The sequence below is a fragment of the Crocodylus siamensis genome, chromosome 1, assembly GCF_052110815.1.
Source record: "Crocodylus siamensis isolate JL-2025a chromosome 1, ASM5211081v1, whole genome shotgun sequence".
NCBI classification, from domain to species: Eukaryota; Metazoa; Chordata; order Crocodylia; family Crocodylidae; genus Crocodylus; species Crocodylus siamensis.
The window spans coordinates 31,764,209-31,777,422 of NC_143395.1; the positions used below are offsets into that span (position 1 = coordinate 31,764,209).

The 13,214-nt window shown below is 41.8% G+C and overlaps 1 protein-coding gene across 4 annotated transcripts in view; it reads right to left on the bottom strand.

Annotated features, from left to right (window-relative positions):
• TRAPPC12 (trafficking protein particle complex subunit 12) overlaps positions 1 to 13,214 on the bottom strand; it is a 102,212-nt gene that overhangs the window by 78,862 nt on the left and 10,136 nt on the right. For 3 of the 4 annotated variants that reach the window (XM_090032705.1, XM_090032696.1, XM_090032724.1), the window contains exons 3-5: positions 8,931 to 9,047; positions 3,108 to 3,221; positions 406 to 544 (exon numbers count right to left, since the gene is read on the bottom strand). In XM_090032705.1, the coding sequence (XP_089888831.1) occupies positions 406 to 544; positions 3,108 to 3,221; positions 8,931 to 9,047 (370 nt within the window). The remainder of the gene's footprint in view (positions 1 to 405; positions 545 to 3,107; positions 3,222 to 8,930; positions 9,048 to 13,214) is intronic. The other variant, XM_090032715.1, reaches the window with a different exon arrangement.

Here is a 13,214-nt window from a genome sequence, read left to right on the forward strand (position 1 = left end):
AAAAGAAGCAATACCTTCTATTCCACATATTTCTCTTTCCTTATTGTGCATGGCTGTCAATGATAAGCCATCCATTTCCTGTGAGAACTGCACATACTGCTATATCTTTTGAACTAATGCTATATTACTGTAGTGGATTACATGTACAGTACCACCTGTCTAAGATATTAAGAATCTTGTTATCCTTTTTCTGTAATACAAGCAATGTAGGAGCATGTTGGGAAAGGCATGTATTAATTTTTTTCTAGGAAACAGCTAAAAGCTTACTCCATTTAAATAATGGATGATAATTTGGGTCCATTACCTGAACACAGGAAATTTCTTCAGCAAATGAGACAACTAGATTTTTCTTTTTTAGACATTCACAGCAGAGATAAGGAGTATTATGTAAGTCAACTGCCTTACCTTTTCGACCAGGGTATACATGAGGATAATACTCATAGTAGAGATCAGGTTGGTCTAGGTTTCCAAATGGTTCAAACTCCATTTCTGCATTTTGGAAGAGATTTAACTTCACCAACAGTGCCAGTCTCACAAACCACAGCTAAAAAGGCAAAGCACAGAAAAACATCAGGTCATGTAACAGTTTCTCAAAAATTACTTTTAGGTTTTTAATCTACTATGCCTGAAATAATTAAAATAGTTAGTCTTAAGACTCATTCATGAAAATAAGTAATTAAAGTCACAGGCTTGTCATTGGAGCAATTTTAAAAAACAATTAAAACAGTAAAACTGAGGAAAATTATATTTAGGTCAGTTGGGAAGCACTGGGCCTTAAAGCCAGCTCAAAATATATAAAAGTGTAACATCAAGTGGCATTTTAAAAGTAAAATTTACTTTTATGTAATGGAATGGGAGAAAGTATGTCACTAAGATATCACTATGATGCAGGTTGGACTAGATGACTGCGGGAGGTCCCTTCCAGCCCTACTATTCTGAAATACACAGTATGATTTCTACTGAGTCACGTACCCTGAACTGTACTCGGTTGTTAAATTTATAGCCCTGGTTAGCAGGTGGAATGGGAGCTGATTTGTGGTAAAAAACTGACTATTCGAGGATGAAATAGTTCTTGGATAGGGATGATCAACCTACAGCCTATGCACTGGATTTGGTCCACAACGAGGTCCAATCCATCACAGTGGATTGGTGGCATGGAGTTGTGCCATGCTGCTCATCCCCTCTGTAGCACTGCTCTTTGCTGAGGAGCCTGGTGCTTCATCACCCCTGTGCTTCCTCTGCTGGAGAAAGGAAAGTGCAGATGTGCTGGAGCACACTGAGTGCAAGCTGCTGCTGCTGGGGTCAGTGGGAAGAGATCAGTTGGAGGTTCCAGCCTGCGGCCATGGCCAGGTCACAAGGTCTGGCCTGCACCAGCAAAAAGCTACAGACTCCTGGTTTTGGAGAGAGGATACATTACATATTAAATAGAGTAACCTGCCTATGTATTTAAATTATTATACATTTTTCAACAGGTATCTTTTCCCTGTGTTGGAGTGAGCTACTACAGCGGTGCCCAACCATTTGGCCCACAGGCCAGATGGACAGAGCCCAGTCCATCTGTGGGCCAGATCCAGGGAGTGGAATAGCGGGGCCTGATCTAGACATGCAAGGGGGAAGGATGGAAGCCTGGCAGACCTGGCTGAGTGTGTTGACCCAGCCCTGACCTAGAAGTGTTGTTGGGGGATAGAGTACACGTGGCTTGGTCCCTCCTTTCCCACCAAATTTCCCAACTTGTGGAAAGCCACAGGGGCCAGATGCCATGGCTCTGTGGGCCAGGTATGACCTGTGGGTTGGGGGTTGAGCACCCCGATCTATGAGGTTATAAGCCTGAGATTCATGTGTTTGCTTCATTTACCACTGTGTAATGAAAGACAGTTAGCCACATCAGTCTGAAGTTAGGCAAAACGCAGGGTACAGCAGGCCAATTCATTCAGAAAGGCATAAGCTTTCATAGCTGATAGCTAGGAATGCACTGATACATCTGTCTGTATTGTATCAGCATTGATAAAAGGAAAATTGACATTATTAGTAATTGGCTTTTTTTGGCTGATGTGGCCAATAATGTTGCTGATAAATGCCGCATGCTTATGCACACCTGAAGCATGCACATAGCCAGTAAGTCTGCTGGGTGGCAAGGAGATGGGGGCAGGAGGGAGGGAGTAGATCAAGGCCCCTGTGGTGAGGAAGGGAGTGGGGCTGCCCAGCCAGGGCAGGGTGTGGGAAGAAGCTGCAAGTGGTTTGTCTGGGGGGGGGGGGGGGGAAGGGGGGTGTGTGTGTGGAGCTAATCCCACTGCTAAGTGCACCCCCAGAGGAGCCATGGCTGGACGTTTCCCTCCCGCCCGATCTGTGTATGAGGTGAGGGTGGGTTGCCACTGCTGCCTGCCCCGAGCACAGCCTTGGCCCAAACCCCTGTCGGGAAGAGCCTAACATTGCCCCCAGCCCCAGCCTGCAATGGTAGCTTGCCCTCAGCCCATGCATAGACCCTGGGGGCATATGTCCCTCATGGCTCCCTCAGGGGTGCACACAGCAGCAGGATCCACCCCAACCTCCCCCAGATGAGCCACTTGTGGCTCCATCCCCCCATTTCACCCTGGCTGGGCAGTGCCCGTGCCTGTCCCTGCCCCAGCCTCCCTCCCTCATTGCAGGGGCTTCAATCTCTTCCTCCACTCAAACAGATTTACCAGCTGGACCCTGCTTTCCTACCTGATGCACTTCATATCAGCAATTGGATCAGTATTGGCCAATATGGCTCGTTAATAATCAGCCATCCGTATCTGTCCAAAAGATTATTGGTGCCCCCCTACTGACAGCCTACTGTGGACTACTAGTCCATTCCTAACATCAATCAGATGAAGTAAGCTTTTTCCTGTGACTGCTTATGCCTTTCTGAATGAGTTAGTGTCCAAGATGCTATCTTAATTTTATTACAGAGCAAATGCAGGGTAATTTACTAGACAGTAAATGTGTTGTCACCCCATATTCCACCACAGTATCTTTTATACAATGATCTTGAGATTGGATCTGATCATGAGCAAGTGTCTTCCTTGACTGATATTCTTGGAAGAATGAGACCTTAAACACTGTGTCTGAATGCAAAGTGATTGTACCTGCAAAGAATCTGTTGTATGACTAGTAGGCAGTCCATTTTTGCCATACCCTTGGCCATGAGCAGTAAGAAGTCGTCCACATAGGTCAACAGCTGCCCTCCAGTTTTTGCTGTTCTGTGAAAAAGAATGGAATAAGTTACAAATAAAATGAAGCTACTAAAATGCACAGCTGCTTATTTTGCTTGAAGCAGCTACATCTAGCCATTAGTAATAATGACAAGGTCAGGAAAGCTGGCCAGTAAGAAGTAGAATGTCATTTGTCAAAGCTGCATGTGTAATTAGGCAAAAAGCGAAGTCAAGCATGAGATACAGTTTAAGATTACAAGTTCACAAAAACAAAAGTATACACAGCATCCCAGGGGTTTTCCATTAAAAGCATCCATCATATTTCCTAATCCACTAATAATACTCAACATTTTTTGCCATTTCAAAAGAAGAATTTTACCCAAAGAACTCTAATATTATGAAGTAGGTAGGTCCTAACTGTATTCCCACTGATTTTAATAAGGTAGGATTAAAAAAAATGAAGTTCATTCAATAATATTGTTGAATTAACTGAACAAGCTGGAGACAATCATTAAGAATGAGGGATGAGAAAAAAGTTTAATATGTATAAAATAATATTAAAATATGTAATTGTAGATTTTTAAACAAAAGGTAACTTTTGAATTTTCCATTTACCAGTCTCTCTCATGCTAACAGCAAGGACGCTTCAGTAGAGAAATAGACTGTACAACTGAAAGAGCTTCCAAATATCCTGCAGTAACCTACTACAATGCAAAAAGAAAACTCCTTGGTGGTCATCTACTATCCCACAATTGAACCGATCAGAATCACCAACCAACTATGGGCTATACCTGACAAAGATCAGACCCCAAGAAACATATTCCCAGACACTTAACTCCTGGTTTTCAAACAGCCCCTAACCTTGTCCAACCTATCATCAGAAGCAAACTCTACATTACCCATGAAACACCAAGTAGTACACATCCCTGCCTTGGCAAGAAATGATTAACCTGTCAGCACATCTCCACTGCTACTACTATCAACACCTCCCACAAAAACCCATCAGAAACCATGATTCTTATACATGCCTTTCCCAAAATGTGATACACCTGATCTGATGAACTAAGTGCCCTCATGGCAATTACCTGGGTGCAACTGAACAGCAGCTACCTACCAGAATGGACACTCACAGAAAAATATAAAGATGCTTGAGGTTAATGCAAACCAAATTCATCCAACAATACAAAGACAATTTATGTTAATTTACTGGGAGAGTAAAAATGAATTCCAGGGACATCCAATGATTTCAGGGAAGGGCCAGGCCACCCAAATGTCTATCAGATAAAACAAGATACATATAAAGGAAGTCCTCGACTTAAGACGTTTTGGGTTGCAACGAATGGCACTCAGGACATTTATAAACTGACACCCTATTTCGACTTTGACCTCAGTTTCGACTTCACTACGGTTTATTCTGATGTGATGCCATATGAGCGAACAAGTTCGCTGCGTTGACCATCTCCCTGGAGAACATCTGTCCAAACTTCCTTGGACACTTCCTTTAAGAAAGCAGACAAGATTCCAGAAAAACTTGCAGCCAAGACTCCTGAGAAGACTCCAGCCAAGAACCCTTCAAAAAGTCCAGCACAGTCACCTCAAAGAAGTCCTTATCAATATGACTGCTACCAAATCCATATAGGTTGCTATTTACAATATAAATGCATTAATGTGGCTATATTACTCATCTACAATTGACTGAGTACAAAATTCTGGGTCACGTTTGGTGAAAATAAGATATTGAGTCTTGGTTCAGGAACCAATCCCTCATTTATAACATTGTTCCTATGGGAAAACTGGTTCCAAGTTACGATGTTTCGACTTAAGATGCGGTTTTCAGGAACCAATTGAATCGCAAGTCAGAGGACTGCCTGTATCATTTTGGGAGTGTATATATTCACATATTTTTTCTGTCACTTGGGTCCTCCAATCTTCTCTAGGATCAGTTGGGAAAGTGCTTAATAGTTAATAGCACTTAATATTTCTTAATAGTTTAAACAATTAAATTTAGAAAACTGAAATAATTCTAAGGTAGTAAAAAATTCTGAATTAAAATAATTATTTACGGCATACAACTGTAATCTAAGATTATTATATTTGACAACATATGTAAGAGCACAATATTAACCATATGCATATGTAACAGTATACAATTTTTTTTTCAAACAAACTCAAGGGGAGTCATTAACTCTACATGAGACACCATTAAAGTGATTAAAATGTCCTCTTCCACTAGCTACAACATTCTGTTCCTGTGTAAATTACCATAACATAACACTTTAACATTATTCTGGAATATGCAGTTATTAACCCTTTTCAAGCCTAACTGAATATAGAATTATTGCTTACTAAAAGGACTAGATACAATAATCATGCTCAAGTATGGCAGTTATCAAAAATGTAGTAATTACCATAAAACTGCAAATATTATGCTGCAAGATCATCAGGTATGCATGTTGTAAAACATACTGCAATATTTATTCAAAATAAGGTAAACAATCTATGAAAGGTCTGTGACTAACATAATTATTGTTTATATTGTCTAAAGCATAATTTTTACTTATTACCATAAAATAAAGTAAAAAGTTGCACAGACAGGCTATTATTTACTTTTATTTACAACGGAGGCAATTGCATGGCCCTATACTAGAATAATAACAATATTTTGACAACTGAATACTCAACTTTCAGATTTCAGTTGTCACATAAATGCTTATTAGCCTTCACAGACTGGTAACTTTATTTACAAATTATCACTATAAGAAGCATACAGATTTAAAGAAATAGTTTTGGGATAGCTTTAGTAATTCTGTAGTCCTTACAGCTTTGAGCTGTTGCAAAAATTGCTTGATAGCCCTACTTTCTCCTGTACTACCTCCATGGTCCTAATTTAGTACTGATTTTAAAGCAAAAATTCAAATAGTGAAATACAAGGATTCCTCAGATCATTTCCTCTTTAGGTTTCTGTTGCAAATTCACTTTGGTCAGCTTTGATTTATTTTCCCTGCTGTGCAATCTCAAATGAAGTAAAAAGCTTGATAATTTGATTACAGTTAGTACCAGAAATCTGGCTACTGCTCCATTCCCACCCCCTGCAAATAATCAGGATGGAGTAAATACAACATTTAGGAGAAGGTGAAAATGTTTTCCAGACCTCTCTTGTTTTTACAGCTTTAAAGTTTCCTTGAGACTCCTTTACTATGATGAGGTTTAGTCTTATTTTTTTGACTTTTGGAGCCACTCTTGTAAAACTTCTCTCTCACTATAGACAATTTTATGGTAGGGTAACAATATAAACTAAGTGCTTTGCATTGAGTGAAACAAATTTTTCAACTTGGCTTTCCAAAAATTATAATAAAAAAGGAATGCCACTCTCCAGGTAAGGGACAGACAAATAACAACATATTCACTTCAATGAGGCATTGCCCTAACAATGGGTGTGATATAAGAAAGGCAGGTGGGGAAATGAAGCAAGGAACTGTTAGCTTCTAGATGTGACTATTTACAGGTGACAAAGAAAGTGAAAAAAGGAGAGATGCATTTTCAATATTGGGGTAGATACTCTGGTCAACATTACATCGAGAGTCCTGAAAAAGATGCGAGCATGACTGAAGGTAGACCCATAATTTGCCAAGTCCCACTCCTTTTGCAAATTTGCTATCTCAGACTCTCCATTGTGCATGGCATTTTGTTCTGAGCACTTTTCCTTGTGTCTGGTGAATATGCTAACACACTCATGTGGGGTGGTCAAAAATGGACTCTAACAGAAAGCATAAGGCTCCTGTTACTTTGAGAGAAAAAACCCCCAAACCAACCAGTAGCAGTCAGTGCTCAAGTAGCCAAACAAGGTCTGGCTTCAAAAGAAAAGATGCCTTAGGGTTATATAGCTCTCTGAAGCCCTGCCAGAGGGCAAAGGCTTGATTACAATGGGTGGGGAGGAGAGGAATAAGGTCAGCAAGCCTGAAGCCCTAGAGGGGCAGAGACAGGGCTAGAGATCTCACAGTCCAGAGAGGGGCAGCGCAGTGACTGGGGCCAGAGACTCACAGCCTGGGAAGGGTAGAGATAAGAGCCCGGGATGGGCAAAGCAAGGGTCAAGTACCTGTAGCCCATGAGGAGTAGAAACAGGGCTAGCAAGCCTGCAGCTCAAACGGGGTGGAGTTTCGGGCCCTGGGACCTACAGCCTATAAAAGGGGCAGAAATAAGAGTCTAGGAGGGCAAGAAAAGGGCTGGAGCCCAAGAAGACCTGATGCGGTGGGTCTAGGCCAAAGGGACCAGCCAAAGCAGCAGGGGGGTGGAAAAAAAATTAAAAGTTGAGACGCTGTTTGAGAAGGCCCCAACAAGGGTGTGGAGGTGAGAAGCAGCCCAGCAGTTTGGTCCAAAATGTCCATCTAAATGATGATTGGAAACATCTGTGAAGCATGGGCATGGCTGTAAGGGAAGTCTGCAGGTCGTGATGAGCACATAAGGCAAAAAGGTGTTCTGGGGCACACGTATGGGCCTGGAAGGCCAACTAAATGAGAAGACTGTAGTGAGTCTAATAGGAAGGCTGGCACAGAGTTTGCTCTAGGGCCCTGAGGCTACCTCCCTTTCCAAGCTTTACTAAGAACATTAAGATGTGGCAGGTGAGAGTGGAGTGAGAGTACCAAAGGCCAGAGCAGGACGGGAGCTGAGTGACCGCTAGGGTCATCACCGCTGCCTCTGAAACACTGGTCCTGTTACATGGACCGGAAATCTTCCTTTGTGCTCCACAGAGTGTCTTTAGGAAGCTGAAACATCAATCATCTCTTTTCTAAATGAATTCATGAGGGCTGACCAAGGCTGCTGAAGGATTTTTCTAACCTCTAAGGGTATAACTTTCTTCTCAATAATGTTTAAATACTTGGCTAAACATTTTTCTAAAGGAGGTTCAGATAACTTCAACTTATTTTTTTAAAATTATTGTTGTTTGACAACTCATCCATCCCTTATAGTTCTTTAGTTTTTTTTTTCTTATTAGCTGTGATTTATTTATTATATTCCCCTAAAAATTTCAAAATAAGGATCTGAATTAGCCACAGCCCTGCTTTGGTCTGATTAAGAAAGCCACAGGCCATTAATAAAATACAACTGTTAAGCAAAAACTTAAGATCATGTCTTTAAATAAGAATCAGTCACAAATGTATTCTGAAAACTTTTTCTTTAAATAACAACAAATGAAATGCACTCTGCTATGAACCTAAAGGAAGGGTTGGCATCCTATGGTATGCAGGCCAGATCTGGGATGTCAAGTTACTTTTCTGGACTGTGAAGCCAGGACGTTGCCAGTAATTCAATGGTAGGTAGAACTGGCTGCAGCAGCAATTAATTAGGTGGTGGTGGTGGCTGGATCACAAGCAGGAGCTCACCTTTTCACTGAGCTGTATTACTTGGGCCTGCCACTCTAAAAGGTTGTAGACCCTTGATTCATGAAATCTTGATTCTAGCTTGTACATGATAAAAAAAATATTGGGTCCTGCTTTGAGCAGGAGGCTGGACTAGATGACCTCCTGAGATCCTTTCCAACTCTAATTTTCTATCATTATAGCTTATTCTTCCCTTTAAAAAACCAAGATTGCTCCTCCCATCAGGGCTTCAATACTTTGGCTTCCATTTTTAGAAAAACCAAGAACAGATGCACACACTTTTTTATTTCATTATACAATCATTAGCTCTGAAGTATTTAGAGAGGAGCACTGCATTTCATATAAATGAATTATGAAAATTAAATGCATTCTTACTTACAATTAGCTGTTTCAAGCCTACAAATGACTGTTCTACAGAGTTGGCATTTAAAACCTGTCTCTTCGCTGCAGCCTGTTCCCCAAGAAAGCGGAGCAGTAAGTCTTTTACTGCATCTCCCTGTTGAATGGAGGAGGGGAAAATATTCGTATTATAAAAACATGCATTTCAACATTTTTCTACTAATGTAAATAACTAAGAAAAAAAACAAAACTGGAAGAAAAAGTATTTATAACAACAATTTCTGCTCCTCCACATGCCTGTTTTCAAGTATCACTTTTCATGAAGTGAATATAAATCTTGAAGTATTTGAGATTTTTAAAGAAAATGGTTCAAAAATAGTTTCACATTATTTTTATTTTTAAACACTTTGAAATTTTCCAGATAACTTGCACAATATTAGTTTTGGCTTCTTGATTGGCTAATTCAGCCCCACCAACCTCCAACCCACAGGCCAAACGTGACCTGCAGAGTCATGGTATCTGGCTTGCAGGGCTCCTTAGGGGTTGAGAAATTTGGTAGTGGGGGACCAGTGACAAGTGATACAAGTGATACCTCCCCTGCTGCCAAATTCCCAAGCCCTGCATAATGGGTTGGCTCTGGGCTGGGCCCCCTTCTCACCACGCAGCTGAGACCCCTGTATTCCATGTGGCTGGATTAGGGCCAGGCTGCCCTCCACCCCTTCTCCATACAGCTGGATGGTACTCTGCTGCACCCATCCAGGACACTGGATTGGGACTACTGGCTTGGTCTGGGCTGCAGATGGACTAAAGAATGTCCACCAAGCCCACTGGACAAAAAGGTTGAGTACCATTGTTAAGCTGTATGTGGTCAGATGGGTTAGCTGATACCATTGTGATTCACTGAGAGCAATTACAAGAAACAAGAGGCCTGAGGAAGGGGGATGCAATATCAGAAAGCTTGCCTGTTTCTATACAAACACAGTTGGTCCAATAAAAAATATAACCCAGAAGACTTCTTACTTTGTGTGAGAATCAGTAAATCATCCAGAAACATGTTTAACAAACACTAGTGTTACTTTTTTGTTTTGTTAAATTAAATTTGCCTCTTCAAAAACACAAGAAGAGCTATCAATTTACACTTACAGAGGTTTTCTGGTATGGCTGTGTTAATATGCTGCTATATGGGTATTGAAATAGGCATGGCTCACTTCTAGCTACTCAGTGAACTGGTCCATTCATATCACAACTCAGAGATTTCACTAATTTCTGGCAAAGGAATTTATTACTGCCTTTTACTGATAGTGAACTGAAGAAGAGGGATTAATTACCCAAGGGCACACAGGATATCTAAAGCACAGCAAAGAATTAAAAGCATTTCTCCCAAGGCCCAGTCCAATGCCTTAGCCATCAGACCATTCTTCTGTCTCTCCCAAATTGCACAGTTAGACCCATAAAGTTTTGCTAGACATTTCTTGTAGATAATACTGTATACAAATTAGCAATGAACTGGAGAATGATATTTAATGAATGGCAAGGATTTAAGAAAGAGCAGCCCATGGAAAATAACCTTGGATCTAGACTCAAGTTGATTCAGTGAAGGATACAAGGATAAATTCATGTAAGCCTGTAACTAAGGTTCTCAATCTTAAAAACGGCATATGCTGAGTAATCTACTTAGAGAAATCAACTGAATTAACAAGTTCAAAGATTTTAATGCAGGAGTATGAAATGTCTTTAAGTCAAGTGCTAATACTACATCAGACAAGAAAGGGGAAAACCTGTAGGAAAACATTTCAGAACTAACTGGATGAAAAGCCACTCTCAAGATGGGAATTAGAAATGAGGAAAGTGCCTACAACAAAACAGAATAGAAATAAAAGGCGTAATAACCAGAGAAAACTACGGCTGAGACATCTGAAGTGCCAAATTAGATACTCCACGGGATATTACTATATTTACTGAAATATAAGACAAGCTTTTCCCCTCAATCAACATGGGCCTGCAGGGCTCCTTAAGGGTTGGGAAATTTGCCCCCATGAATGTAGGCCCCTCAGCATGGATCTTACTCAGATGGATTACCACAAGCATAGGTTACTGCATGTTTGGAGGCTAGAAGCGATGCCCCAAATGTACACTGTCCCATCTTACCTGACTGGATAGCCACTTCCAGAATCATTCAAGTTGCAGTCAAAAAGTCTTTTGCAACCTGGAATGTACAAACCCTACTAGACAACCCGAACAGTGATAGATGTGAACACAGAACATATCGTTACCCAGAAACTCCTGTGATTCAACTTAGATATCACTGCTCTCACCGAGACTAGATATGCAGCCAAAAGCCATCTGAGAGAAGAGGGGGATGACTATGTTTTTCTGGAAAGGGAAACCTGTAAATGACAGAGCAATACACGGCCTTGCTTTCAGCATTAAGAACCAGATTGTCAGCTAAATGACTGAATTCTCCATTGGTATTAACGAGTCCTCATGACTCTCCTCCTCCAACTCGACCAACAACTTTGCTACCATCAGCAGTACACATGCCCCAACACTCAGAAGAACAGAAAGAACAGTTTCATGCTGACCTTGATGAAATCCTGACTACCATCCCAAAAGAGGACAAGACAATCCTCCTTAGAGATTTCAATGCGAGAGTTGGCTGGAATTTTTATATGTGGAGGGGCACCACTAAGGAGACTGGGCAAGGCTAATTCCAGTGGCATGCTCTTACTCATTAAATGTGCAGAGCATGATTCTGTCATTACTAAAACTATCTTCAGACAATGTGACAGGTACAAAACAACGTGCAAACATCACTGCTCAGAACAAATTGTACCTCATCAACTATGTCATTGTAAGAGCGTGTGATCTTGCATTCATATCACGCATGTTATGAGAGAAGCTGATGATTGATGAGTGAAGCAGTGGACCAATCATTGCTTAGTGAGATCATCATGTCGAGTTCTGCTAATGCATCAAAGCAACCCAATCAGTCCACAGAGAGTACAACATCAAATGCCTTCAGACCTCTAGATACAAAGCTCCTACAGTATAAGGCTGTGGTGATACCAATTCTTTTCAATGGCTGTGAAGCTTGGGTGACCTACAGGGACCACCTGAAAAGTCTGGAATGCCATCACCAGCACTACTTCTGGAAGAGCCTTTGCACTAAGTGGGAAGATTGTCACACAATTGCCAATATCCTCACCAACACTGACACCACCAATACGGAAACACTGATTATTTGACATCAGCTGCGGACAGGGCAGTGGGTGTGCATGTCTGATGTATATTTTACCATAACAACTGTTATACTCCCACCTCAGCCAAGGACAAAGGACATGTGGGGCCCAGAGGAAACACTTCAAAGACACCCTCAAGACAAACATTAAGTGTGGTATTGATATGACAAATGAGGAAAAATTAGCCTAGAACAGGGCTACATGGTGACACCTTGTGAGAGAAGGTACATCTTACTTTGAGGAAAGCTATCTTTCCCTGGAGACAGGAAAAAAAGAAATAGAAACAGAGAACAGGAAACAAGACTGAGAAATCCATTGTCCAAACCTCCCCTTTACCACCTGTTGCGTTTTCCAGAGTCTGTGGCTCTAGGATTGGTCACCTTAGCCATCAGACTCATCCACAACCCTTAACTTGACCCATGGGAGTGAGCATCCTTGACCATGAGGGATCACTGCTGCTGCTGCAAACACCAAATTGTGTCTGTATGGACAGAGGAGGGCTCTTACACAGGCACCCACGGACACCCTAGATCCTAAGCATTGTTTCATAGACATCAGGGCTGGAAGGGACCTCGGGAGATCATTGAGTCCAGCCCCCTGCCCAAAGGGCAGGAAGTCAGCTGGGGTCATAGGATTCCAGCAAGATAAGCATCCAATTTACTCCTGAAGGTGTTCAATGTAGGTGCTTGAACCACCTCCGCTGGCAGACTGTTCCAGACCTTGGGGGCTTGGAAAGTAAAGAAATTCTTCCTTATGTCCAGCCTGAAACGGTCTTGCAGGAGTTTGTGACTGTTTGACCTCGTCATCCCTTGGGGCACTCTGGTGAACAAACGTTCCCCCAGATCCTGGTGGTCACCCCTGATAAACTTATAGGTGGCCATCAGATCATCCCTGAGCCTGCGCTTTTCCAAGCTAAAGAGCCCCATGGCTCTCAGCCTGTCGTCGTAAGGTCTGTTTTCCTGACTTCTGATCATGCGTGTGGCTCTCCTCTGGACTCTCTCAAGCTTCTCCACATCCTTTTTGAATTGTGGAGCCCAAAACTGGACGCAGTACTCCAGCTGCGGCCTCACCAAGGCCGAGTACAA